This window comes from Delphinus delphis, chromosome 11 (assembly GCF_949987515.2).
Source record: "Delphinus delphis chromosome 11, mDelDel1.2, whole genome shotgun sequence".
In the NCBI taxonomy this organism is placed as follows: domain Eukaryota; kingdom Metazoa; phylum Chordata; class Mammalia; order Artiodactyla; family Delphinidae; genus Delphinus; species Delphinus delphis.
Genome location: NC_082693.1, coordinates 64,341,792 through 64,369,611, shown reverse-complemented (window position 1 = coordinate 64,369,611; position 27,820 = coordinate 64,341,792). Strand labels below are relative to the sequence as shown.

The following is a 27,820-nucleotide window of genomic DNA, read 5'->3' as shown; positions in this document are numbered from 1 at the left end:
ACATGAGCATTTCAAAGTAATTATTATTCATGGATTGGTTGCCTCAGTATTTTAATATGTTAATTTTTGAGGAAAATAAACAAAGAACTTTTTTATTGCAATAATTAAACTGGAAATATGTTTGTACTAAAAGAGGAATAGATGGTAGCAGTTTTATTAAATCAACATACAGAGTAGCAGAAACTCCAAGCTTAGCTGCAGTGAGGAAGGTCTAGTGGTGAACTGGAAATGCTACAATGTGCTGACCAGTGTCAGTTTCCCTTATGAAACATTCAAGTATTTTTCAAAACATTGACTATATATTCTTAAACAAGTTTGGGAGTATTATAAAAATTTTAAGTGTTTTCTTCCTGTTAACAGTGTAGGAATTACGAAAGTGTTCACCTCTTTCTATGAAAAATGGTTATTATCTTTCATAGACCCTCTTTTTTTCTACAATCATGTAGAGAAATGGGAAGGCAGTTGGATACACTCTCATATGTGCTGAGTAAGAGAAATTTTAAAATTTTCTTGCATGACCCTAGTTATATTTGTCCCAAGGCATTTTTTGATAATTAAGGAATTACAATCATCCCTTCCTTGACCAAATTTTAAACACAAAACACACATAGTCAAAATCAATTCTAAAATAAAGGAAAACAGACTTTTTAAAAAGTCACGTAGGTAATTAAATATGAATTAAGTATGAATAATTTTATAATAATGTCTACTTATACTGAGAAATCTGAATCATTCCAATCTGCACAAAGCCCTTAGAGTCCAAAGACCTGCATTCAATTCTGGCAACAGCTCTGGATAAATCATCTGATCACAAAGCTTCTCCAACTGTAAAATGGGAATAATCATTTCCACTTCACAGAGGGCTTTTGAGGATTAGATAATATAAAGCATATAAAACAATACCATCTCTGGCACATGATAAAAAACTGATAATTAGTAAAAAGTTCATTAAAATTAGTAACATAGGATAATCAATTTGACTAAACTTTATAGTTATCGTGGTTCTGCAATGTATCAACAAACTAAATTCAGCAAATTTTTGTGGTTCTTTCCCAGTATAGGGAGTGGGGGAGAGTAAGTGTCAGAAAAGATCTATTTTACTTTTGTGGTGACTTATTTAGGAACAGACAAGTTAAAACATATTTAATCTCACACAAAATATGATCTGTGAACTTAATATCTTCCAACACATCTACTTTACACATGGCATAACTGGCTTACATAAATTCTCTCTTAAAATATTAATAGAGCTTTTTGACTTTTCTTTGCTATAAAATTTATTCCGACTACCTATGACCTACCTTGATGACAATATTAAGTAACAAATTATTTTTAATCACCCAGAAGTTATTCATGCTGAGTGTGAGTAAACATGCACAGACATGTAACAAAGTTAGAATTATACCAATTATCCAGATGATTATTCCATTCACCTATTTATTTTTGGAAAAAATGTCTTGTGGCTCAAACTATCTAATTAAGGTTTATTCTTTGTGTATATGAATGCAGTCAGAAGGTATTTAGTAAAAACTTCTCAAATTTGATTAATCAGCCAGTACTCATTTAACACTTTTTAATAAAAGACACTATGTCAGGCAAACTGAGGAGACATAAGTGGGTAAATGTTAAAATGTAGAAGAGTTAATATACCACAATTGGAGGAGGGACAAGATGTATTGCCAAGTAGTAGCAAAGAGATTAAATTCCACAAAGTCAGAAGAAGGAAAGATCACTTCACAACAAACTCAAGTGCTCCAAAATTATAACTAAGTACTGAAAATAATGTTGATCTGTTGTAAGAATTTTACGTTCTATGATTAAAACATTTATTGAGCATTATCATACTGTACCAGAGGACTTCAGGGGATGGAAAGACAAGCGTCACACACAAGTCTTTTCTTCGTGTTATTTGCTATGGGATGAGGGAGCTAAGATAAGTAGCAGATACCAGGAATAGAAAGCAGAATATGATGTGCCATGCATGAGATATGCCACAAAGTTCTATGGGAAGAAGAAAGAGAAGGAAGAAAACAGCTCTACATCTATTCTGCTATATAATTTTCATTTTGAGGATTTCTTCTATTCTACCAATCCAAAATAGAAAATTAGGTAGTGAAGATTTTTATGCTATATTTAATGTTAACTTCAGAAATAAATTAAAGCACGGATGAACTTCAAGAAATATAAGAAATGTTTTAACACCATTAGCCTGTGTGCCCTCTTGCAGCTGTCACACCTAAAAGCACTCTTAAGATAATTTAATAAAAGATTACGTTTTCTAAGATAGATGAATTGCAAATGGTATCATATTATATACTCAGGTTTGAATAAGAAGATTCATAAAATCATGTTGAAATCATAGTTAAACATTTACACTCGATTACCTAGATGTGGACAAAGAGAACCAAAACTGAATCAGAGACAAGCCATAAAGTAAACTGTACAGAGGCAAAACCTTTGCTAAGATTCAGAACTACTGAATTTTGAATACTGAATATTGGTTAAATGCATGAAAAAAATCTGCAATTTGAATAGCCTCTATGACATGATGACACATTATTAAATTTGTAAACACATTGTGGTAAAAAAAAAATAAATTGCACACTGATCCCCATTCTTCCCCAAATACAGAACAAAAAGGAAGAGCAAAAATTGCTTGATGTACAGAGTTAAACAAACAAACAGATCCTCTTTTCTTATGCAGTCCCACTCTGAGAGGGCCTTGAGCAGAATATAAAAATAGAACCAAACTCTGGACTGTCTTTTACTCACTGCTGAGTAAGGCCTAAGATAGCTTGCAAAGTTCTGCTCTGACCTTATTCATTAGCCTAAACTGTACTAAATCAAGTCATACTTTAGTCCCAGAGATTTCTGCTCACAAGAACTCTAGTGGCTACACATGGGTTGTTAATCACAAATGGAATTAGGCAACTTAGAATTAATAAGACTCATCTCTATCCTCCTTCTGCTTAAAAGGATGCAAACACTTAATAATGGTCAGAGTCATAATCAACATGCAGTCAACAGTCCCTATCAGTAAGGTACATATTCTGTAAATTGCAGTATTTCTTCTAAATTAGTGTTTTCTAAGTTATATTCCAACTCTCCCCATTCCTGATTCAATCACAACCAGTCCAGTTTTAATCTTTTCATCTACTAGAGTTCTGTGAAACAGTTGAGAAATAAAAGAATTTGGCTGAAAAATTAAAACTATTTCTTTAAACAAAATGCACTTTAGCTATCTTTATAACTGTTATTGTTCATATCTCAGAAAGTGTCCATCTGCAAAGTGTGCGACCCTATAACCTTGCATACCTCAAGTTAAATAAGCACATTTTAATAGTTTCATTACATCTGATACGAAGCAATGATGATGATCATGATGATGATAAGCCCTCCTGCTAACAACTGAAAATCTTTTTAGAATTGAAGAAAAACACACAAACACATCCAAACATGAAAACTATTTATATTATATACAAACAAAAAGAAATTTTTTTTAGCTGAGAAATAATTGAGGGTAAATGAAACCATTAACTCTCTAGTGAACACTTCTTGGAGAAGAGGCACTCAGGGCCATATTTATATACAGAATTTTTAAAAGGTGGCAGCTTCATTGTTGGTAACACATTTGAAGCTGATAGAGAAACATGTGTGTGTTTGAGTATATGTGTGCATGCTTAGACAGTTTAAAATGTATTTATTTCTCCACCACATTTTTCTATGTCAATGGCAGTTCTACAAAATGTCTACACAAAATTCTAATAAGCAACTTTTTCTACCATGCCAAGTCTTTATCAACAGAGCTGAAGGATGTAAGTAAAGAAGCAGGAGAAAACTCAGGTCTTACCTGCACAAAAGTTCCTGAAGTATTCCTGTAATAAACAGAATAATATTGTATAATCCCATTAGGTTTTGAAGGAGGCGTCCAAAAAAGAAGTACTGATGAAGAACTGAGGTTTGCATAATGAACATCTTTGGGAGGATCACTTGGTGCTAGAAAACAAATGATCGAACAAAAAACTGTACTTGTGTCTCTAAAAAATGTGTGAAATGTTCTAAATGTTACCTGCCTTTGATTAGTTATGATAATTGTTTAAAAACTAAGAATAATATCTAATTAGAAATCAGAAATGGAATCCACAAGGCTCATTGGGCCATCCCCGTAACACTCTACCATAGCAATATCTAAGCAGAGACAGACGGATTTCTTACTCATAAAACACTATCCCAGTTCTAAAACATGCCTACTGCCCTAGATTTGAAAACAACATTATGACAAGTTACCGATATAGAATGCATAATATGAAATTCTAATTTAATTTACAATTTTGAAATTGAATAATAGAGGACAAAGGCGGAGAGCCGACTTCATGCATTTTACTTCGTTTCATTTAAAAACACACTAAATGCTTACTAAATGTTGAGTTCTGTGCTGAGTGCATTTACAAATATAAATTCATTTAATCCTCATAAGGACCCTGTGAGGTAGGTAACATATCGTTTCCATAATACAGATGGGAAATTGAGGCACAGAGAGATTAACATCACATAGGTAGAGAGTGAGCAAAAAGCAATTTTGCATGTAACCGTGACAGATATTAGGTTTAATAAGACATATTTATATTTAACACATTTTTTTTCTGAGTATGATATTCTTTTACTTGGCCTACATCCATAAGAACTCACCTCCTTCGGGTGTTCGAAAGTTAATGATATTGCTTCTCGTTTTCCCTTCACCAAATCGGGTGCTAGCTGTTACATAAGCACTATATTCAACATTATAGTCCAAATCTGAGAACTCTAATGATGTTTCAGTTACATTAATGTTCTTTAATGATGATCTGTCCCTAAGAGGAAAATAAAGGATTATCTGCACAACTGACCTTTAAATTAAACGTTACAGATACATTTTGAGTACAAGTACATTAAAAATAAGCAACATTTATGCACAGATATTAATCCGGATTAATGGGATAAAGATGCTACTTATCCAGAAATGCTGAAAAGAACGAATTTCAGAATAATTCAGTGAGTAAATTCTTTTGTTTTCAAGTATATCCAGTAATTCAATCAAGTGTTAATAGAATGTTCATATTCAGAGTTTGCTTGGACTGATTTTAATGGCTCTCTAGGAATTCTGTGTGTTCAAAGTAATTACAGCATTCTTTTTCATACGAATGTTTTAGTTGTTCAAATATGTGTTCTACTGAAGTGTTGGCAAAATCTAATTTATACCATATATTTATCAAACACATTTTACATATATTGTACAAAAGTAACATTTACTTCAGACCAATTCAAATCAATTTCAAATGATAAATACCTGAAGAGTAATATCTAAAATAACGAGTATGGGTTATCCTTTATTTATGTAATTAGAAACAAGATTTAAAATAATGTATGTACAACATAACAGGAAAGCAAAAAGTAGAGCTCACATCTCTCACTCAATTAAAATCTTAAATGTATCTGAAATATCACTTCAGAAAAGAAAGTAAATATTGACTTAAACTCTCCAAGTAAGCACCAAAATGCCAGGAGAGGGGGGAAATGTCTAAAGAGCATACTGTTGCTAAGTAATACAGCACTACAATTAATTTCAGTCATGTTAATTCAGTTTCCATAGAATTGGGTATAGATTAGAATTTAAAGAATGAATATGTATATAATGGTACTGAAAACTATGCATTTTAAAAAGAAATTTTGATTTTTAAGAGCAATAAAGCGAGAGAGAGGCATGGACATATATACACTACCAAACGTAAGACAGATAGCTAGTGGGAAGCAGCTGCATAGCACAGGGAGATCAGCTCGGTGTTTTGTGACCGCCTGGAGGGGTGGGATAGGGAGGGAGGAAGACGCAAGAGGGAAGAGATATGGGAACATATGTATATGTATAACTGATTCACTTTGTTATAAAGCAGAAACTAAGACACCATTGTAAAGCAATTATACTCCAATAAAGATGTAAAAAAATTAATTATTAAAGAATTTAGATAAGAAAATATGAGTAATATCACAGAAAAGATACAAATCTCATGTAATCTCAGTTTTTTCTTCTTTCGAAGCACAAGGCATCCGAGAGGTAAATGGATATTCCCTCTGAACATAAAATGCACTTTCTTTACCACTGAAATATTTGAATCCTTGAATCATTAAGGGGAATAACAGATTTTAAGTGAATTAAGGATATCCACAGAGAGATACATTTCAGCCATGGTTTTACCATTACAAAAGCATCAATTCACTCCAAATATAAGTATGGTTATCTGAAAAATAGCTGGAAAGCTTACCATGGTGAGAAATATGGATTCAGAGTATGAGATTAGAGACAGGCAGGATTAGCCAGGCTATTCAGTAATTTGAAAGAGTTTCATCAGACATCCTTTTTCAGAAGCCATAGGGAGAGCTGAGTTCTCTCTTTGACTTCACTGAGACTATAGGAGAGAACCTTTTAAAACCCTTAATGCTGTGGCTATTAGGTTATTAGTCTGAGAAAGATGCCTTGTCATAGAAACTTTACCCAACTACATACTCCTGTCATTGGTCACAGGTCATTAGAACACTACAGTATAGCTAGTCCAATTCAGATCTCTAAAGCTATGAAATTAGCTAAAGCAACCTAATTGCATTATATCTGTTTCAAAACTTTCTTTTCAAGCATATTTTTAATAATATCTGCTGCCTTGTATGACTACTTTCTTACCCTGATCTTCACAGCAAAATAGTGCAGATAAGGATCTGCCTACAATAAGAAAAACCCCAATTATGTTCCATAAGTAACACAGAATCAAGGCAATTACCTGGAAAATGCAGGTCAAACATAAATTTTGTCTTAAATATCTGGATATTTCAGTAAAAAGAAGATAGTCTTTATAAATTATCTGAATAACAAATTCAATAGTCCACCTCAGCATACATAGGTATAGTTTCCACATCTACTCCAGTTTATCTCCAGGGACAAAACAGTGCTATCAAAAATTTTTCAAATACTGTTATGTCTTGTCTGTTTGGCGTTTGTAGTTTAGAGTTGTGGCTGATATTTTAATAACTATGGTAGAAAAATATCTGCGCACAGATAATCTTCAATCGAAGCTTCAACTTCTGGTACAAGTTCAGAATGTATCTTGGGTACATAAGAGATGGTCTGCCATAAAACTGAGAACCCAGAAGTAGGAAAAGGAAAGAGAAGTGACGCTGTTCCCAAGGATCCAACTCCACCCTCCTTGCTCTTATGCTGCTGCCAGATTGGCGGAAACACACAGAAACCTCTGGGCTGAGGCCTGAGCTCTCTGCTCTCTGAAGAGCCATCTCATGGGCAATCCTACAGTTTCTCCCATGCATAAGAAACCCAGCTTTGACGCTGCTGGAATCAGTTGTTACTCCTGGTTTTAGCTGGTTTAGTTTTAAAATGTCTGTTTTGTTCTTATTAGTTTAAAAATATTATAATAGGATTATGATGTGTTCCACTACAGCGTTTTATTTCCATTTATAAAAGTATATGTTCTATATCTTGATTTTTCTCATGTTAATAACAATAATCTATACCATTATTTTCTTTTTAGTTGCCTAATTTGGATATAGCATATTTCTTCAGCCTTCCCTCTATAAATTAACATTTAGGTTGTTTCTCTTTTTTTTCATATTACTATCAGTGATGCAGTAATCATTCTTACTCAAATATCTTTCCATAACAATACTTTTATTTCTGCAGGTTAAATTCCCAATAGTGTGACTGAGTCAAATGGTTTTATAAAATCTTTATTTTAATGATAATTAATAAATCATTATTATCTGGAGTCACAGCAAGTGTGCAAACTTTCACCACCTGTCTGGATATTAATTTTCTTAATTTCTGCAAATTTAATTGACCAGAAACATTTATTTAATTTGCACACCTCTGATGATGAGTAAAACAGATTATCTTCTTATTGGTCATTTGCAGTCCAATTTTTGGAATAACTTATTCATACATTTTCTTTTATATACTTTATTTTAGTCTTTTAAATGGAATACAGTATATGTCAGGGAGTTAAGGAGGCATTGTTCTTTTATAGTGCTGCTAATTGAGAAAGATAGATACCTTCCCCACTCCTTCTGTATTTAGTGATGATATATATACAATCAATATTCAACAAAATTCAGCAAAATTCTTTGAGCACCTATTATATGTCAGGAACTATTAAGTGAGTAAGAGACAGGCCTTACCCTCAAAACAGAGAGACAAAGCAGTAAGTAATTATAAAACAATTTATTAATAACAGTGTGATCCCCTTAAGGGCAGTAATTTTTCCCCTAGTGGCTAAAAGCAAAGAAAAAGAGAAAGAATGAGTGAGGAAATTAATTGTGATCCAAGAGTAGAAAAGGAGAATAAAGCACAGCCCCCAGAGATGCAGGAAGCTGTTCACTAGAAAGCAAGTTTGTGAGGTTTGAGCGTAGAATAGGGAGTTGAGGAGGGAAGAGGAAGAGAGAAGGCCCACCTGACAGAGCAGGTCTAACTCTTACATATCCAAAGCCATAAACTGTGTGGAAATGGAAGGACCATAAATGTCACACAATACTTAACCTATAAAGTAGATAACTTAGAAAATCAGCCAAACCTCCCACGCAGTGCAGATTTTCAAACTGAGGGAAAAAACAAACTTGGGGAGTCTTCAGTGCTATCATTTTACTGATTTAACTTATAAACTCATTAGAACATTTTTAAAGCCTTTTTTTTTTTTTGCAGTACGCGGGCCTCTCACTGTTGTGGCCTCTTCCATTGCAGAGCACAGGCTCCGGACACGCAGGCTCAGCGGCCATGGCTCACGGGCCCAGCCGCTCTGCGGCATGTGGGATCTTCCCGGACCGGGGCACGAACCCGTGTCCCCTGCATCGGCAGGCGGACCCCCAACCACTGCGTCACCAGGGAAGCCCTAAAGCCTTTTTGAATTTGAGAAATCAAAAGAATTTGAATGACTTTGAAATTATTCTGAATAAATATAAGATGGAGTTTTTCTGTTTGTCTATACTCATTGGTAACATCAAGAAAACATATTGGGATGAAATTAATGGAGTCTTTAAGATGAAGTTATTTCCTAGTTAATTTACACTTCTTTTCAAAAGACAGACCACATTTTGACATCTAGGGCATAAAGGAAATTCTAGAGCTTAAGAGCAGTTTCTCTTCTCTGCTTTACCAATTCCTTTGCTCATTTCTTATCACATCAAGACTATGCTAAGCAACAACTGCCTAAGAGGAACCATGAATATCAAAACCATATGGAAAGACTTAAACAAAAGTCCCCATTTCCCTAACTGTGAACATGAATGGTTTCCTAGACAAGGTATGAGACTCTTTGAAGGTCATGGTCTCAATTCTAATCTTCATCATTTGGTATTTTGTTCCATGTGGGCAATCTAGCCTGATGATACACCCATTCCTGTACATTCCTATGAATTTATTTTTAAAAGTTTAATCTGCTATTATCTAAATATTCTACACTAATCCTTTCACTCACTAAATACCACTCTCCAAAATAAAGAATTTCAACATGCATTTACTTGACTATCAAATCATTTTCTCTCTCACATGACCCAGCAACTTCACTAATTTTCCCACTCCAATGACACTGGTCTTCTATGTTGCAATTACTCAAGAATATTTACTCTTCATAGATGGATTGAATCAGTAGGTTAATAATTACATATCAAAGAACCCCAAACTAGCATAAATAGCTGCATATTCTATGATCCTAAAGCTTTACTAGAATCTCAGAGAAAGTCTGAGTCGAAGTAGGGTATTCATTTATTGTTACTCTTATTCCTGCTGTCATCATTTGCTTGGCTGGTTGATTTCATTTGATTTGGTTTGACTTTGTTTTGCTTGTTTGCATTTAGCAGAAAAGACACATTTATAAGATTAGAGGAGAATGAGGTTGAAGCTCACTTATACACTTATAAACCATCCTCTTGAAGCCAACGTAGGAATTAGGGTCCACAAGACAGGAGGAGGGACTGTACTTAAGCTGGAGGAGAAAGATTTCATCCCCTGAGGACAGACACAATCCCTCAGGCCAAAATAAAGCATTTGGATTTTATTCCAAGAGTAATGGAAAGTCTTTTGAATGTTTTCTCCTGTGTAATCTTTGGTGTAATCTTTGGGTGAGTGATGAAAATAAAATTTAAAAATCCCATTCAATACTGAGATTCATTCTTCTCTCTCTCTAGATAGACACACACAGGGAGGGAGGGAAGGAGGGAAGGAGGGAAGGAGGGAAGGAGGGAAGGAGGGAGGGAGGGAGGGGGGAGAGAGGGGGAGAGAGAGAGAGAGAGAGAGAGAGAGAGAGAGAGAGAGAGAGAGAGAGAGAGAGAGAGAGAGAGAGAGAGAGAGAGAGATCCTTATTCAAGCCTCAAGTCTCCATGTATCTGGCCTGCCTACCCCTCCAGTTTCATCTCTTTCCACTTTCCTCCTGTGCCACTATACTCAAGACACAGGGCCATCTTGCTGTTGCCCACACCAAGCTTCTTGCTGTTAACCACACTTGATGAAATTATTTGAGTTTCTACAACCAGTTAGTATACCCCTGGACTTTTCAGCTAAATATGTCATTATTTTGCTTAAGCCAATTTAGGTTGGGCGCAATCATTAGAAACTAAAAGAATCTTGACTAACACCTATTTCCATTATTTAATAGTTTATCATATGCCTCGATCCTGAGTATTTCCACCATCATCATCACTCCTTGCTGAACAAGACTGCTTTGTCCATTTACCATTGTAACTGTGAGGACCAGTTATTCAACTGGTTTACACATAAAACAGTATGATCATGCTCTCACAGGGATAAAGTCCATGAAACTATGCAGACCAATATCAAGCCAGTGATTTTTTTTTGGTAGAAATACGCCATATGAGTTGACGCACTAAGCTTAATTTATTATAACTCCATTAGTCTTTAATCACAAATGCTGTTATCAAACTAAGACTTTCCCAATCCTATAAGCATACTGTTGAGTTTTTAGAACAAAGGGCAATTAATTATAACACTTATTCCTAGTGATTTGGGGAAAGCATGATTTGAGAGTAATACAGATCTGGTTATGATCCTAGTTCTGTCATCTTCTAGTTCTGTAACCTTAATCAACACCTTAACCTCATCAAGACTTAATTTCCACAACTATAAAATGGTGATAATATTCTTCACTTCAAGGTTTTGTCATGAAAAGCAAGTGACAGGTAAGAAACCAAACACAGCATTTGTCCCAAAATGTTAACTATTCCACTATCCCTCTTGAGTCCTTTTCTTTAGCTCTCCAAGATGTTTTGTTCCCCAATCACAATCTTTCCTAGCTTTGTACATTTCACAAATGGGATGAGAAGACCCCTGAAATTGAAGGTATAAAAACTCAAGATCCACAAAGGCAAAGTAAATGACTAAAATGATTGAATTTAAAACAGAGTGTGGTGGGAACTGAGGTAAACTGCAAAGCAAATGCTCCACCTAAAGACCACCTCTATTTAATTCCTGATTTATTTTCATGGGGAATACGGCAAAAGAATTCTGATTTTTGTAAGAAACAAAGGAAGTTGAAGTTTCACTAGATATCTACTCACTATACTGACGGAATTCTATTCAGAATTTATTAACAGTTTGCTGGTCCAGCAAAGCGTGGGTGGCCTACCAATAGCCTGCTTGTCGCCTCGGTACCCAAGCTTCATCCGAGTCATTCATGAAAATGATTAGCAAAAAAAGAGCTGAGACAGAGTTCTTAATATCCCACTAGAAACCTCAGGTTAAATGATCAAAAGCACCCTTACACTCAACCCCTCCATCTACCTGTGTTTGTATCTCCCACCATCCTAATCCCGCCCCACTATTTCATGTCTACAATGCTCCTTATCAACTTCTTGACAAAGTTCATTCATGCTGCCTCCAAGCCTTCATATACTGTTCCCACTGAGATGTTCTCCTGACTTATCAATCTGCCTTTACCAACTTCATTCCAAACGGGAGGTGAACTCAGGAAATTTGAAATAGCCCCCTCCCCATTCTGATTATTGATCTATATCATATGTTCAAACTATTAGGTAGTTTTAATAGAGGGAAAATCGTTTAGAAAAGTGGAAGAAATAGGACTAAGCGTATCTTTTTAGCATAATGAAAGCCATTTCCAAAGGTAAGCTTTTATGCTACAGGGGGAATCATTTGACCAGTGACATTTAATAAAATGCTGCAGTAAAACTGTTTTGACTTCCTAATATATTGCTCAGCAAGTATTTTTAAGTTATCTCACATGGGCATATTTTATCTCTAATTAGTCTAAATTATTTTAAGGTTCTATATATTTTTTATCTCCCCACAGAGTTTAATAAACATTTGTCAGACTGACTGATTCAAAGTTACTTCTCATAACAACTACTAAGAAGACCAAGAAACATTTAAAGGCCAAGGTTTGTATATAAGCTAGAATTTTCAGCATCACTTTCATTCCACAGTCTTTTAGCTACACCTTATGGGCCACTCACTTAAAAGTTTTATAAACGAGGAAGAAAACTACTGTTAAATTTTACTGACATTATGAATTGCTAAACAAATCAAAGTTGAATTCAACTATAAAATAAATAAATAAGTTGTATAATCAGTCTACTAGAATACCACACCTCAATCCGAAGTGTATTAAAAGAATAAGCTTAGAGGGCTCTAGTAGAAATTCATTTATTTAATGGTGGCCGCCCTAGGAATGAAAGGATTGCTTCTCATTTGAAACCATATAAACATAATTTACCAGTATTACTGAAGAAAAAGCGCTACTTAGATGACAAAAGTTATTTCACAAAGCAAACTTTAAAAGAAAACATTATTTTAAAATGCAATGGGTCAGGACTTCCCTGGTGGCACAGTGGTTAAGCATCCGCCTGCCAATGCAGGGGACACGGGTTTGAGTCCTGGTCCGGGAAGATCCCACATGCTGCAGAGCAACTAAGCCCATGCACCACAACTACTGAGCCTGAGCTCTGGAGTCCGCGAGCCACAACTACTGAGCCCACACACCACAACTACTGAAGCCTGTGCGCCTAGAGCCCGTGCTCCGCAACAAGAGAAGCCACTGCAGTGAGAAGCCTGCACACCGCAATAAAGAGTAGCCCCACTCACAGCAACTAGAGAAAGCTTGCAAGCAGCAACGAAAACCCAACACAGCCAAAAATAAATAAATAAATAAACTTATATAAAATGCAATGGGTTAAAGAAGATTTCTGAACATGCCATCTACAAATCAAATGTGATTCACATAGCAGTGGTTATACAATGATTGCACAGTAACCCTCATGAGCTATTTTGTAAAGAAATACTCATGACAAAGGGAGGAGTCACCAGTATAACAAATATAACAGGTAACCTGCAATTTGCTGAAAACAGCAAATATCCAAAGATGTTGTTTTTCAAAGAAGTTAGTAGTTATTGAAAGAACTAAAATAATGGAAATTGAGAACTGTGAGAGAAATATGGACCCCTGAAACAGGAACTCTGCCAATAAAGATAGCCACCACTTATACAGTATTTTAAGAGAACAACACAGATAATTTAGTGGCTGTGTCATGACTCAAACCTATGTCTCTCTGACTCAGAATGCATGTCCATTATATAGTGATACATGCCTCCTATTCTCTCCAGTAAAACTGATACAGCAAGAGTTCAAAAAAAGTATTAGTGATTAGTGACAGTGATACGAAAGCACCTAAGATTATGACTATCCCTTTAATTATAGTGGTTCCAACAGGTATCTTAGGGAAGAAGATGCTAGAAATTTAAAAATATCTCTGTATATACTCCATTACCATTTATATATTTCAGTCTATTATAGATAATATTCTTTAAAATGTTAAGGTGTTTTTCCTTCTTTGTTTTTTCTTTGTAAGACCTAATTCTATTCAATTGAAGGTATTTATTGTCTGGAAAAGCATCACTACGCTTATGCCAGAAATGAAAAGCTAGTAAGTCTATATTAAGTTTTTAACTCTTAAAATATATTCTTCATTCATTCATCCATTCAACAAATATCTAGCTTCAATTATGAGCCAGGAAGTTTTCTGTTCCAGATACAGCAATTAACAAACCAGATCTTGAAGCAGATAGGATCTCAATCTCTTTCTGTCTCTCTCTCTCTCCTCTCGCCCTCTCCCTCCCAGTGTGTGTGTGTGTGTGTGTGTGTGTGTGTGTGTGTGTGTGTGTGTGTGTGTGTGTGTGTGTGTGTGTGTGTGTGTAAGATAAAGCGAAGTTCTACTGAGGAAAAAGTGTTTTTTACATTCTCTTTCCACATCGAGAGTCAATCCTGCATGATTTTAGACCATAAAGTTTTATAATAAGTCATGGTATAGAAAGGAAGAAGTATATGCAAAAAGAAAGCTTTCAACAGTCAAGAACAAGAAAAAGTTTTGCTCCACTAAGAAAAGGTGAGAGAAAGAACAGGACAAAGTCTTCAGACAGGAGTGTCCTGGGATCTTAAGTTGAGGGTAGTGTGGTGAAGACAAATAGGTTTGTGAAAGAAATACCAGCGTAGAGCTCCTTCTTCTCAGGATGGAAAGGAAAATGGCAAACCTCTTAGAAAATATATCTTTCATATGGCATTACTTATGTCTAGTAAGTAATTATGTCCAGTAATTACTTATGTCCCCGTAAGATCTAAGGGCTCTTCTAACAGACCATCCAGAGCTAGGGAACAGTGTGGAAGCCACCTTCCCAGTCCTGCACACTACAGATTGGTTCAGAGAAAATGACCAAGAGCATCTAGCTACCTGAGGGTTGAGACAGACATGCTGAGAGAGCCAGGGCACTAGAATAAGCCTGAGGCTGGATCAAGGCTAAAACAGAAAATAAAAACCTTGAAACTAGAAGCTATGATGGGAGATGGGTCCCAGGATGATTCCCAAAAGCCAGGTGAGAAGAGCTACCATATCCCAGACTTGAGATCCCCTCATCCTACTTTCAGTGAGCTTCCCCTTTATCTATAATCCATCTTAGGAAGAGAGACAAAAAAGGGATATCAAAGGAGAGAAAAAGCACTACTGGGGAGTTGAACCCACACAGCATGATCGCTGTGCGACAACTGCATACAGAGTAATGACATTGTTCTCACAAGTGTAGGGCTGGAACCCCAGCCAGAAAAGTCTTGATTCTCATTTTCATTATTTTTTTTCACTTTCAATTTTACTTCTAACTTAGCAAAATGGTGTCAAAAATCTCAGAGTTATCACCCTTTGATTCAAAAATCTAGAAGTCGAGATTGGTTCAAAATGGCAGAGTAAAAGGACATGCTCTCACTCCCTCTTTGGAGAACACCGGAATGCAAAGACAAAGGAGAAGCCTCAATGAGACGGTAGGAGGAGCGCTATCACAGTAAAATCAAATCCCATAACTGCTGGGTGGGTGACTCACAAACTGGAGAACACTTATGCCACAGAAGTCCACCCACTGGAGTGAAGGTTCTGAGCCACACGTCAGGCTTCCCAACCTGGGGACCTGGCAACGGGAGGAGGAATTCCTAGAGAATCAGACTTTGAAGGCTAGCGGGATTTGATTGCAGGACTTCGGCAGGATTGGGGGAAACAGAGACTCCACTCTTGGAGGGCACACAAAAAGTAGTGTGAGCATCGGGACCCAGGGGAAGGAGCAGTGACCCCAAAGGAAATTGAACCAGACCTACCTGCTAGTGTTGGAGGGTCTCCTGCAGAGGCATGGGTCAACTCTGGCTCAACAAGGGACAAGGACACTGGCAGCAGAAGTTCTGGGAAGTACTCCTTGGCGTGAGCCCTCCCAGAGTCCCCCATTAGCCCCATCAAAGAGCCTGGGTAGGCTCCAGTGTTGGGTCGCCTCAGGTCAAACAACCAACAGGGAGAGAACCCAGTCCCACCCATCAGCAGACAAGCAGATTAAGTTTTACTGAGCTCTGCCCACCAGAGCAACAGTCAGCTCTACCCATCACCAGTCCCTCCCATCAGGAAACTTCCACAAGCCTCTTGGATAGCCTCATCCACCAGAGGGCAGATAGCAGAAGCAAGCAGAACTACAATCCTGCAGCCTGTGTAACAAAAACCACATTCACAGAAAGACAGACAAGATGAAAAGGCAGAGGGCTATGTACCAGATGAAGGAACAAGATAAAACCCCAGAAAAACAACTAAATGAAGTAGAGATAGGCAACCTTCCAGAAAAATAATTCAGCATAATGATAGTGAAGATGATCCAGGACCTCAGAAAAACAATGGAGGCAAAGATCAAGAAGATGCAAGAAATGTTTAACAAAGAACTAGAAGAATTAAAGAACAAACAAACAGAGATGAACAATACAATAACTGAAATGAAAACTACACTAGAAGGAATCAATAGCAGAATAACTGAGGCAGAAGAACGGATAAGTGACCTGGAAGACAGAATGGTGGAATTCACTGCTGTGGAACAGAATAAAGGAAAAAGAATGAAAAGAAATGAAGACAGCCTAAGAGACCTCTGGGACAACATTAAATGCAACAAAGTTCACATTATAGGGGTCCCAGAGAAGAAGAGAGAGAGAAAGGACCCAAAAAAATATCTGAAGAGAATATAGTTGAAAACTTCCCTACCATGAGAAAGGAAACAGCCACACAAGTCCAGGAAGTACAGAGAGTCCCATATAGGATAAACCCAAGGAGAAACACACCAAGACACGTACTAATCAAATTGGCAAAAATTAAAGACAAAGAAAAATTATTGAAAGCAGCAAGGGAAAAACGAGAAATAACATACAAGGGAACTCCCATAAGGTTAACAGCTGATTTCTCAGCAGAAACTCTACAAGCCAGAAGGGAGTGGCATGATATACTTAAAGTGATGAAATGGAAGAAACTACAACCAAGATTACTCTAACTGGCAAGGATCTCATTCAGATTCGATGGAGAAATCAAAAGCTTTACAGACAAGCAAAAGCTAAGAGAATTCAGCACAACCAAACCAGCTCTACAATAAATGCTAAAGGTATTTCTCTAAGTAGGAAACACAAGAGAAGAAAAGGACCTTCAAAAACAAACCCCCCCAAAATTAAGAAAATGGTATTAGGAACGTACATATCGATAATTACCTTAAACGTGAATGGATTAAATGCTCCAACCAAAAGACACAGACTGGCTGAATGGATATAAAAGACCCATATATGTGCTGTCTACAAGAGACACACTTCAGACCTAGGGACACATACAGACTGAAAGTGAGGGGATGGAAAAAGATATTCCATGCAAATGGAAATCAAAAGAAAGCTGGAGTAGCTATACTCATATCAGATAAAATAGACTTTAAAACAAAGAATGTTACAAGAGACAAGGAAGGACACTACATAATGATCAAGGGATCAATCCAAGAAGAAGATATAACAATTCTAAATATTTAAGCACCCAACATAGGAGCACCTCAATATATAAGGCAACTGCTAACAGCTATAAAAGAGGAAATCGACAGTAACACAATACTAGTGGGGGACTTTAACACCTCACTTACACCAATGGACAGACCATCCAGACAGAAAATTAATAAGAAAACACAAGCTTTAAATGACACAATAGACCAGATAGATTTAATTGATATTTATTGGACATTCCATCCAAAAACAGCAGATTACACTTATTTCTCAAGTGCGCATGGAACACTCTCCAGGATAGATCACACCTTGGGTCACAAATCAAGCCTCAGTAAATTTAAAAAAATTGAAATCATATCAAGCATCTTTTCTGACCACAACGCTATGAGATTAGAAATGAATTACAGGGAAAAAAACGTAAAAAACACAAACACATGGAGGCTAAACAATATGTTATTAAATAACCAAGAGATCACTGAAGAAATCGAAGAGGAAATCAAAAAATACCTAGAGACAAATGACAATGAAAATACGACGATCCAAAACCTATGGGATGCAGCAAAAGCAGTTCTAAGAGGGAAGTTTATAGCTATAAAAGCCTACCTCAAGAAACAAGAAAAATCTCAAACAATCTAACCTTACACGTAAAGGAACTAAAGAAAGAAGAACAAACAAATCCCAAAGTTAGCAGAACGAAAGAAATCATAAAGATCAGAGCAGAAATAAATGGAACAGAAACAAAGAGAACAATAGCAAAGATCACTAAAAGCTGGTTCTTTGAGAAGGTAAACAAAATTGATAAACCATTAGCCAGACTCATCAAGAAAAACAGGGAGAGGACTCAAATCAATAAAATTAGAAATGAAAAAGGAGAAGTTACAACTGACACTGCAGAAATACAAAGCATCCTAAGAGACAACTACAAGCAACTCTATGCCAATAAAATGGACAACCTGGAAGAAATGGACAAATTCTTAGAAACGTATAACCTTCCAAGGCTAAACCAGGAAGAAATAGAAAATATGAACAAACCAATCACAAGTAGTGAAATTGAACTGTGATTAAAAATCTTCCAACAAACAAAAGCCCAGGACCAGATGGCTTCACAGGTAAATACTATCAAACATTTAGAGAAGAGCTAACACCCATCCTTCTCAAACTCTTCCAAAAAATTGCAGAGGAAGGAACACTCCCAAACTCATTCTACGAGGCCACCATCACCCTGATACCAAAACCAGACAAAGATACTACAAAAAAAGAAAATTACAGACCACTATCACTGATGAATATAGATGCAAAAATCCTCAACAAAACTCTAGCAAACAGAATCCAACAGCACATTAAAAGGATCATACACCATGATCAAGTGGGATTTATCCCAGAGATGCAAGGATTCTTCAATATACGCACATCAATCAATGTGACACACCATATTAACAAATTGAAGAATAAAAACCATATGATCATCTCAATAGATGCAGAAAAAACTTTTGACAAAATTCAACACCCATTTATGATAAAAACTCTCCAGAAAGTGGGCATACAGGGAACCTACTTCAACATAATAAAGGCCATATACGACAAACCCACAGCAAACATCATTCTCAATGGTGAAAAACTGAAAGCATTTCCTCTAAGATCAGGAACAAGACAAAGATGTCCACTCTCACCACTATTATTCAACATAGTTTTGGAAGTCCTAGCCACAGCAATCAGAGAAGAAAAAGAAATAATACAAATTGGAGAAGAAGTAAAACTGTCACTGTTTGCAGATGACATGATACTATACAAACAGAATCCTAAAGATGCCACCAGAAAACTACTAGAGTTAATCAATGAATTTGGTAAAGTTGCAGGATACAAAATTAATGCACGGAAATCTCTTGCATTCCTATACGCTAATGACGAAAAATCTGAAAGAGAAATTAAGGAAACACTCCCATTTACCACTGCAACAAAAAGAATAAAATACCTAGGAATAAACCTACCTAGGGAGACAAAAGACCTGTATGCAGAAAACTATAAGACACTGATGAAAGAAATTAACGATGATGCCAACAGGTGGAGAGATATACCATGTTCTTGGATTGGAAGAACCAATTTTGTGAAAATGACTATATGATCCAAAGCAATCTACAGATTCAATACAATCCCTATCAAATTACCAATAGCATGTTTTAGAGAACTAGAACAAATCATCTTAAAATTTGTATGGAGATGCAAAAGACCCCGAATAGCCAAAGGAGTCTTGAGGGAAAAAAACGGAGCTGGAGGAATCAGACTCCCTGACTTCAGACTATACCACAAAGCTACAGTAGTCAAGATAATATGGTACTGGCACAAAAACAGAAATATAGATCAGTGGAACAGGATAGAAAGCCCAGAGATAAACCCACGACCTATGGTCAACTAACCTATGACAAAGGAGACAAGGATATACAATGGAGAAAAGACAGTCTCTTCAATAAGTGGTGCTGGGAAAACTGGACAGCTACATGTAAAAGAATGAAATTACAACACTCCCTAACACCATACACAAAAATACACTCAAAATGGATTCGAGACCTAAAGGTAAGACTGGTCACTATAAAACTCTTAGAGGAAAACATAGGAAAAACTCTTTGACATAAATCACAACGAGATATTTTTTGATCCACCTCCTAGAGTAATGGAAATAAAACCAAAAATAAACAAATGGGACCTAATGAAACTTAAAAGCTTTTGCATAGCAAAGGAAACCATAAACAAGACAAAAAGACAACCGTCAAATGGGAGAAAATATTTGCTAATGAATCAATGGACAAAGGATTAATCTCCAAAATATATAAACAGATCATGCAGCTCAATAACCAAAAAACAAACAACCCAATCCAAAAATGGGCAGAAGACCTAAACAGACATTTCTCCAAAGAAGATATACAGATGGCCAAGAAGCACATGAAAAGCTGCTCAACATCACTAATTATTAGAGAAATGCAAATCAAAACTACAATGAGGTATCACCTCACACCAGTTAGAATGGGCATTATCAGAAAATCTACAAACAATAAATGCTGGAGAGGGTGTGGAGAAAAGGGAACCCTCTTGCACTGTTGGTTGGAATGTAAATTGATACAGCCATTATGGAGAACAGTATGGAGCTTCCTTAAAAAACTGAAAATAGAATTACCATATGACCCAGCAATCCCACTACTGAACATATACCCTGAGAAAACCATAATTCAAAAAGAGTCGTGTACCACAATGTTCATTGCAGCACTATTTACAATAGCCAGGTCATGGAAGCAACCATAATGCCCATCGACAGCGACGAATGGATAAAGAAGGTGTGGTACATATATACAATGGAATATTCCTCAGCCATAAAAAGGAACAAAATTGGGTCATTTGTAGGGACAGGGATGCATCTAGAGACTGTCATACAGAGTGAGGTAGTCAGAAATAGAGAAACAAATATTGTATATTAACGCATATATGTGGAACCCAGAAAATGTTACAGATGATCCGGTTTGCAGAGCGGAAATTGAGACACAGATGTATAGAACAAACGTATGGACAGCAAGAGGGGCAAGCAGCTGACGGGTGGGGGTGGGGGTGTGATGAATTGGGAGATTGGGATTGACATGTATACACTCATGTGTATAAAATGGATGACTAATAAGAAAATAAATAAACATTAAAAAAAAGAAAGAAAAAAAAATCTAGAAGTCATCATTGATTCCATTCATTTGTTTCTTTTTTTTTTTCGTTCTCACAGCCAATCCATTCACCAAATCCTATCAACTCTTCTTCCTAAATGTTATAAAAAGCTGCCCACTCCTTTCCTTCATCCCAGCATCATCCACGGCCCAGACTCCTTATCTCCTACCTAGTAACGCTGTTAACACTTTTGCCTCCTGCAATTCATTCTCCATAAAGTATCCAAGGTGCTTGAAATTCTCTAGTAAGTCCCATTACAACTGAAATGAAAACGAAATCCTTACAGTGGCTTAGCTCCTGACCTTTTTTGGCCTCCTACCCTCCAGGATAACTCTCCTCTCTCTCTCTCCGACAACACTGACCTCCTCTATGGTCTTCAAAATGACAAGTGTGTCCCCCACCGAGCCTATGCGGTTGATGTTCCCTCCTCCTGCAGATCTTCTCTTGACGAGAAGCTCCTTCTTGGCATTCAGACCACAACTCAATGCCACTTCTTCAAAGAGGACTTCCAAAGCACTCTATGAACAGTAGCCCTCTTTCCCCCAATTTCCCCTCATTTTTAAATTTCTGGGTATATAATCCACTTATCTCTTTAGAATATGAGCTCCTTGAGGGCAGGGGCCTTTCACAGGTAAATAGATACTCTATCAATATTACTGAATGAAGGAATGAAAAACTGAATCGATAAATGAATGAGTAGGGTAATAGAGGGGAATGGTTACCTTCTTCTCACTGCTTCTCTTCCCACTAACATCCCTCATGTCACTCCCAATTTTGCCAAATAGTAAGCAAAATGACTACTAATCAGGCAATGAATAATACAGGACATGTCCTAAGGAGCAGTATGCAAAGGGTATAAACAGGCATTGGGGGGGCAGGAAATCTTAATTTAGGAAAGAGAAGAATAGACTTTTTAAAAACACCATAGCCTCTTACTCAATGATGGACCTTCCAAGTGAGGAATACAAAAGTAAGAAATGCCTATGTTCTATAAAGCATTATGTAAATTGTATTTCCTGAGTTGAAATATTTAAAATACACTAGGAAATATGTTATTGAATGGTGAATCCTTTTACGAGGATTTATATTAGATCAAAGTAAGCATTTTTATCTGTTGAGCTTTCATGAAGCAATATAGCCATGTTGTTAATTGATGAGAAGCACTATAGGATTACATCTTTTTCATGATTGACTCATAAATAGGCAATTAGGGTAAAGGTGATCAGTAAAAAATAAATATACTGCTTACATCTCAATAGAAAATTGACCTTAAATAATCGATTTCTGGAGAAATATCTTTTAGTTAAATTTTAGTTTAATTATTCTGCTCAAGGAAACTTAAAGAGACAGTGGCACAGAGAATATTGGAGTAAAACTGAAAGCCTCTGTATTCACTTGTAGTCACATAAGCTGACCAGTCCATGACTCTGAAGAGCAGAATTTTAGTATAATTGCACATAATACACAGTTTTTTGTTTTGGTTACAAAAATCATTATCTGACTATGCTTGGACCTCTATGTAATATAGGAAAAAGTTGTTTCTTAATAAAGGCATATTAACTAGCCTATTAATAATCAGATTCCTAATGTACCTTCACAATCTGAAATTTAAAAACTGCATTCCTATTATGTTACAGATTAATACTTGTTCTCAGAACTATTTCCAAAAAAGAAAAAAATTCTTACCAGACATAAACTGTGTAATAGAGGATAATTCCATTTGGCTCCAGGGGTGGTTGCCATGACAACTTTACCGTGACACCAGACAACTGTTTTAGAGAGAAGTCTTGTGGGGGAGAATCAGGAGCTGAAAAGTTAGAATATATGATAATGCATTTTATTAAACATATATAAGAAAAAGTTAAAATAGAAATGCACAAAATTTTTATTATGAACTTTCTGGTAAATGAATCAGGTACAGTGCCTTTCTCCATGGGCTTGAGAGACTGTTTACTTTCAAAATGAGATGATAAAAGAAGATTTTGCATGGTGGTGTTAGAACATCTGTTTCTGTGATTCAATGGAAAAAAATATTTCATGAGAAAAAAAGAACAAGGGCTATGTCATTGTGATTTACCTACTGTTCAAGTACATCTTGGTAAATTATCATCCTCTAATAAAAATAAAACTATTGGTTGGGGTGAATAAATATACAATAAAAGAGCTCCACAAACAATAAAAAGAGATGGGGAAAAAACATGCATCCAAGAAGTGGGAAAGTGATAAGTATAACATTGTGAGAGCAATTAAAATGACGGACCTCACAAATGAAAACTACATTCCTCAATTTCAGTAGCGTCATTAAACTGCAAAATAATATCAAAATCTGTTGAGTCTTCAAAATTGAATGGGTTACAAAGGAAATGCCAATGTAGCACATAAACAAGAATATAGACATTTTAGGGTCTACTTCTAATTGTGCTATAATAGTGTAAGGATTTAAATATTTTAGCCATTCTGAATTGAATAAACACTAAAAAAATTACTGTAAACTAATTAGCAAGTTTATATTTCCACTTAGATAAAACATTTAGAATGGCACTTCTCAGCTCCTGTATAACAGCATAGTAATGTCTTAGAATATTAACACAATTTTTTTACACGTAAAAGGGTATAAATTACTACAATTTTGATCATTGTTTTAGTTATGCATGGAAAGTAGACTCATAGCTAATAGAAATTCCAAGAATTTATTCAGATCTTTGAACAATGTCATAGATTAGTATTTGTGCAAATCACTTTTTCCAATAATTTGGAGAAAATGCTGCCTGAATTATTATATTTTCTTTCTGATTTTCTGAGTAATCCCCACTATAGTGTACACATACGTGTGTGTGTTTTCATTATTTTGGTAACAACAGTTTTTTTAAAAAAATTTATTGAACAGAGAAAAGCTTTATGAGTTCTATAGAATAAGTGACAGCTAATTTATATTTTCAGTTGGTATTCTCACTGGCACTATAATAAAAATGCTAACAAATATTGATTATCACAAGAATCCATATATCATTTGGAGATGTCTGTTTCCCAAGATATGAATTACCTCTAACCAAGAACTCTCTTTCATCTGTCAAAACAAAAACCTAGAATACTTTTTTTCTGAATATCATTGCAAAACTTAACTTTTGTTTATTATTGGAAAAAAAGAATTTTAATCAAAACTAGTACTGATATAGAATATTATATGTTGTAACTGAGCACTTTTCTTCTATAATATGCTTTAAGATGTTTATGTGGAATATCAGTTTTTGGTGTTTTATATTTAATCTTCAATATATTCTTGGGTTTTTTTATGTAAAACATTTTATTGCTAAATAAATGTAATTAACACGCTTTTTTTTTTTTTTTTTTTTTTGCGGTACGCAGGCCTCTCTCTGTTGTGGCCTTTCCCGTTGCGGAGCACAGGGTCCGGACGCGCAGGCTCAGCGGCCATGGCTCACAGGCCCAGCCGCTCCGCGGCATGTGGGATCTTCCCAGACTGGGGCGCGAACCCACGTCCCCTGCAACGGCAGGTGGACTCTCAACCACTGCGCCACCAGGGAAGCCCTAACATGCCTTTTTAAATAAAATACTGAATATCTACTATAGCAGACTAAGTTTCAATCATTTTAGCATTTGTTAAAATAACCTTTGTATTCAGAATTGCAGTTTTAAAAAATGAAATTGGAAAAATTAGATTAAATAAATGCAATATCTTTTGCAATCTATCCAAGTCATCAAGACAGAGCATATGAGGATAGATAAGGGTCTTCCTAAGGCTCTTACTCACTCTGCTTGGCATGATCTTTCCTATCCCTCACCCTCCCTCTACTCGTCTGTCTTCAGGTCACAGTTTAAACATAACTTAATCAGCTACATTTTCCTGGATGCTTCAGAGTAGCTAAAGATCCTTGGTTTTGGTCCTGGTGAACACTTAAACCAGTAATTAGAATAAAAAAATTTACTTGTCTACACCTTTGTCAAATTTAGATCTCTTTTGTTGAACTTCAAGCTCCGTGAAAGCAAGGAGCTCCTACTACCCAATAAAGCAAAGCTTCTCAGCCTTTATCCATTCTAGATTTGCTATAATTTTTCTAAAAGAGGTCTTGTTCTTCACCCTATTCCGTAGCAATTATATCAATAACTGGGCCAAGGACTTAGATGGAAGTTTACCATGACTCTGCATTTTTAACAGCCCAGGTAATTTGGATGCATAGTATAATTTGCAACTATTGACTTGAGTGGTAATAAACTGCCTGTTCAAAATATATGTTCACTACGGGTCTAGGGTCCTTCATATAAGACCTCAGATTCTTACTATAGGGACTATTTCATTAGATTGGAAATAAAGAGGGTACTATGTCTATTAGGGCATTGCTAAAATGATTTAATACATCTTTCTTAGACATTACCTAAGAGAGAAGGAGAGCTAACCTTCTTCCCTAGCCTTTAGCCATGGTCTCTTTGGGAGAACTTTTTTATTTGGTTAATTTTCACTTTGAGAGCAAGAAGAATCTATGAAAAAAATGAAAATTTGGACAGGTGAGTTTTGCTGAAGAAACAAGCATGGAAAGTAGAGGCAATAACTAAGGAAGACTAACCCATGAGAAGACTTAGAAACTGGGGCAACCAGTTCTAAGTTTCTAGAAATGGGGGTAGAAACTAAGATCTACCAGTTTCTGACCCTGGTAGATCACCTTACCAGGATGTTTTGATGAAGTATTTTGGTGGAGGGGAAAACATAGTGGGACCTGAAATGGGGGAAGAGGGCTTCTGAAGACTTTATTACTTGGAGTAAAGTAAGAAAAACGCAGAGAAAAGCCTTTCTTCTTCTAGAAGTAAGTAACATACATTTTGTCCTGGTGAATGACTAGAATCTGAACCACAGAGTGCAGCTTAGTGTGAAGTTGGGGAAACCTGAGAGGGTGAAAAAAGATATTCTACAAACACATGTTACATCCAGACCTACCCCTCTTCGCAATGGGACTTTCTTTTACAGAAGAAAAATAACATTCTCAAAATACCCAATGTAAAAAACATAAAATGTAAATCCAAATCCCAAATATATCTCTCAAAAGTAATTTTCTTAGCATGATATATGCCTATAACTTGGTGAAGTAGTATTGTAAAGTGGTCTCAGTAGTAAAATTGATTTTATTCAGGTTAGGAAAATGTATGCTTAGATATTCAATATGAAGGCTATTAACATTCAGGAACAGCATCTTGGCAAATTATGTAGAGAAATCCAGAAAATAGCCTGCAGTCATTAGCAAAAAGCTAATCCTAATAACAATAAAAAATGGTGCAGGTTGACATAACAGAATCTACTACAAAACTTATGTAAATGTCTAGTCTTACGAATGTTAAAGTTGAAAAACACAGTTGTAACATATACTAATTGATGTTCAAACTATTTGCACCAAAATGTTAGCCTTAAAAATTCCCATGGAAAAAAATATTACTGATTTTTTTTTTTTTTACAGAGCATGGATGACTTCAGAATTTTAAAAAAATGCATTTTATATAGCTGATTTTACTGAACATAAATCTGACTTTGCAAGCTTCTTTTAAACCATGACAATGAAATCTCTGTATAAAGCTGGTGCAGCACACAAGTGCTACCCAAGGCTGGAGAATTCTTAGTTATATCTTCATTCTGTATACATGTTTTCTGAAGTGTGATGGATTCAAAATATATCACTATTCACTGCTATATTTACCATCTTCTTCAGTCAGCACACTTATGGGTGCACTCCGAACTCCTTCACCTTTGAGTGTACTAGCTGACACCTCAATTATATACTGTGTATACTTCTTCAGTCCTAAAAAGAAATAAAATAGATAAGACTTACAAAATGTCCCTTAATTATATGCAAGAAGCAAGCTATGAAATGTCTCAACACTCTTTCAAAAGTAAAAACTAAATGAAAATGTAGTTCTTGGAATAGTAACTCCTATTATGAAGACAAAATATTAAAAAATGTAGAAAAAACTGACTTAGAGTAGTCTTTCACATGACCTGCCATAAACTTCCAGTTTATTTACCAGAAGGCCAGAATTGTCACACCCTGTATAAAGCTAATCACACTTACCATTTCTAATATAACAACAAGCTAATATTTTGTGGCCACTCTGTCAATATAAATGTAAATATCCAGTATTATATATATTTTTACCTTTAATGTTCTGGGTCAAAGAGGTTGTATTTATAGTTCTTTCCTCATTTCCATCACTTTTCTTGAGATAAATTGTATATTTTTGTATAATTCCATTGGGACTATTTGGGGGAAGAAATGATAGCTCAATCTCTCCAGAGGAAATATTTTTGTAAGTAATATTTTCTGGTGCACTATCAGGCACTGAAAAAAACAAAAAGATACATGCATAAAACAATTCCACCCTAATAGTGCATTCTGCTGAAGTTTTCGCTCCAGTGGATAAGGATATGTATACATGAACATTCATTAGAGTGCGATTATAATAAACATCCTAAATGCAGTAAAATATGGGTAAATTATAGCACTTACAACTGTTTAAGACACATTTCATTTCAAAGAAAATTCATACTACAACTCTACAGAATAATGTTTAGAGGATGATTTTTTTTATTTTTTATTTTTTATTTTTTTGGTACGCGGGCCTCTCACTGCTGTGGCCTCTCCCTTTACGGAGCACAGGCTCCGGACATGCAGGCTCAGTGGCCATGGCTCATGGGCCCAGCCGCTCTGTGGCATGTGGGATCTTCCCGGACCGGGGCACGAACCCGTGTCCCC

At 35.9% G+C, this 27,820-nt stretch overlaps 1 protein-coding gene across 1 annotated transcript in view; it reads right to left on the bottom strand.

The window, feature by feature from the left end:
* Positions 1-27,820, bottom strand: part of PTPRQ (protein tyrosine phosphatase receptor type Q) — a 196,617-nt gene that overhangs the window by 131,057 nt on the left and 37,740 nt on the right. The window contains exons 15-19 of the mRNA XM_060025305.1: positions 27,224-27,406; positions 26,768-26,869; positions 22,755-22,875; positions 4,690-4,850; positions 3,851-3,996 (exon numbers count right to left, since the gene is read on the bottom strand). Coding sequence (XP_059881288.1) covers positions 3,851-3,996; positions 4,690-4,850; positions 22,755-22,875; positions 26,768-26,869; positions 27,224-27,406 — 713 coding nt within the window. The remainder of the gene's footprint in view (positions 1-3,850; positions 3,997-4,689; positions 4,851-22,754; positions 22,876-26,767; positions 26,870-27,223; positions 27,407-27,820) is intronic.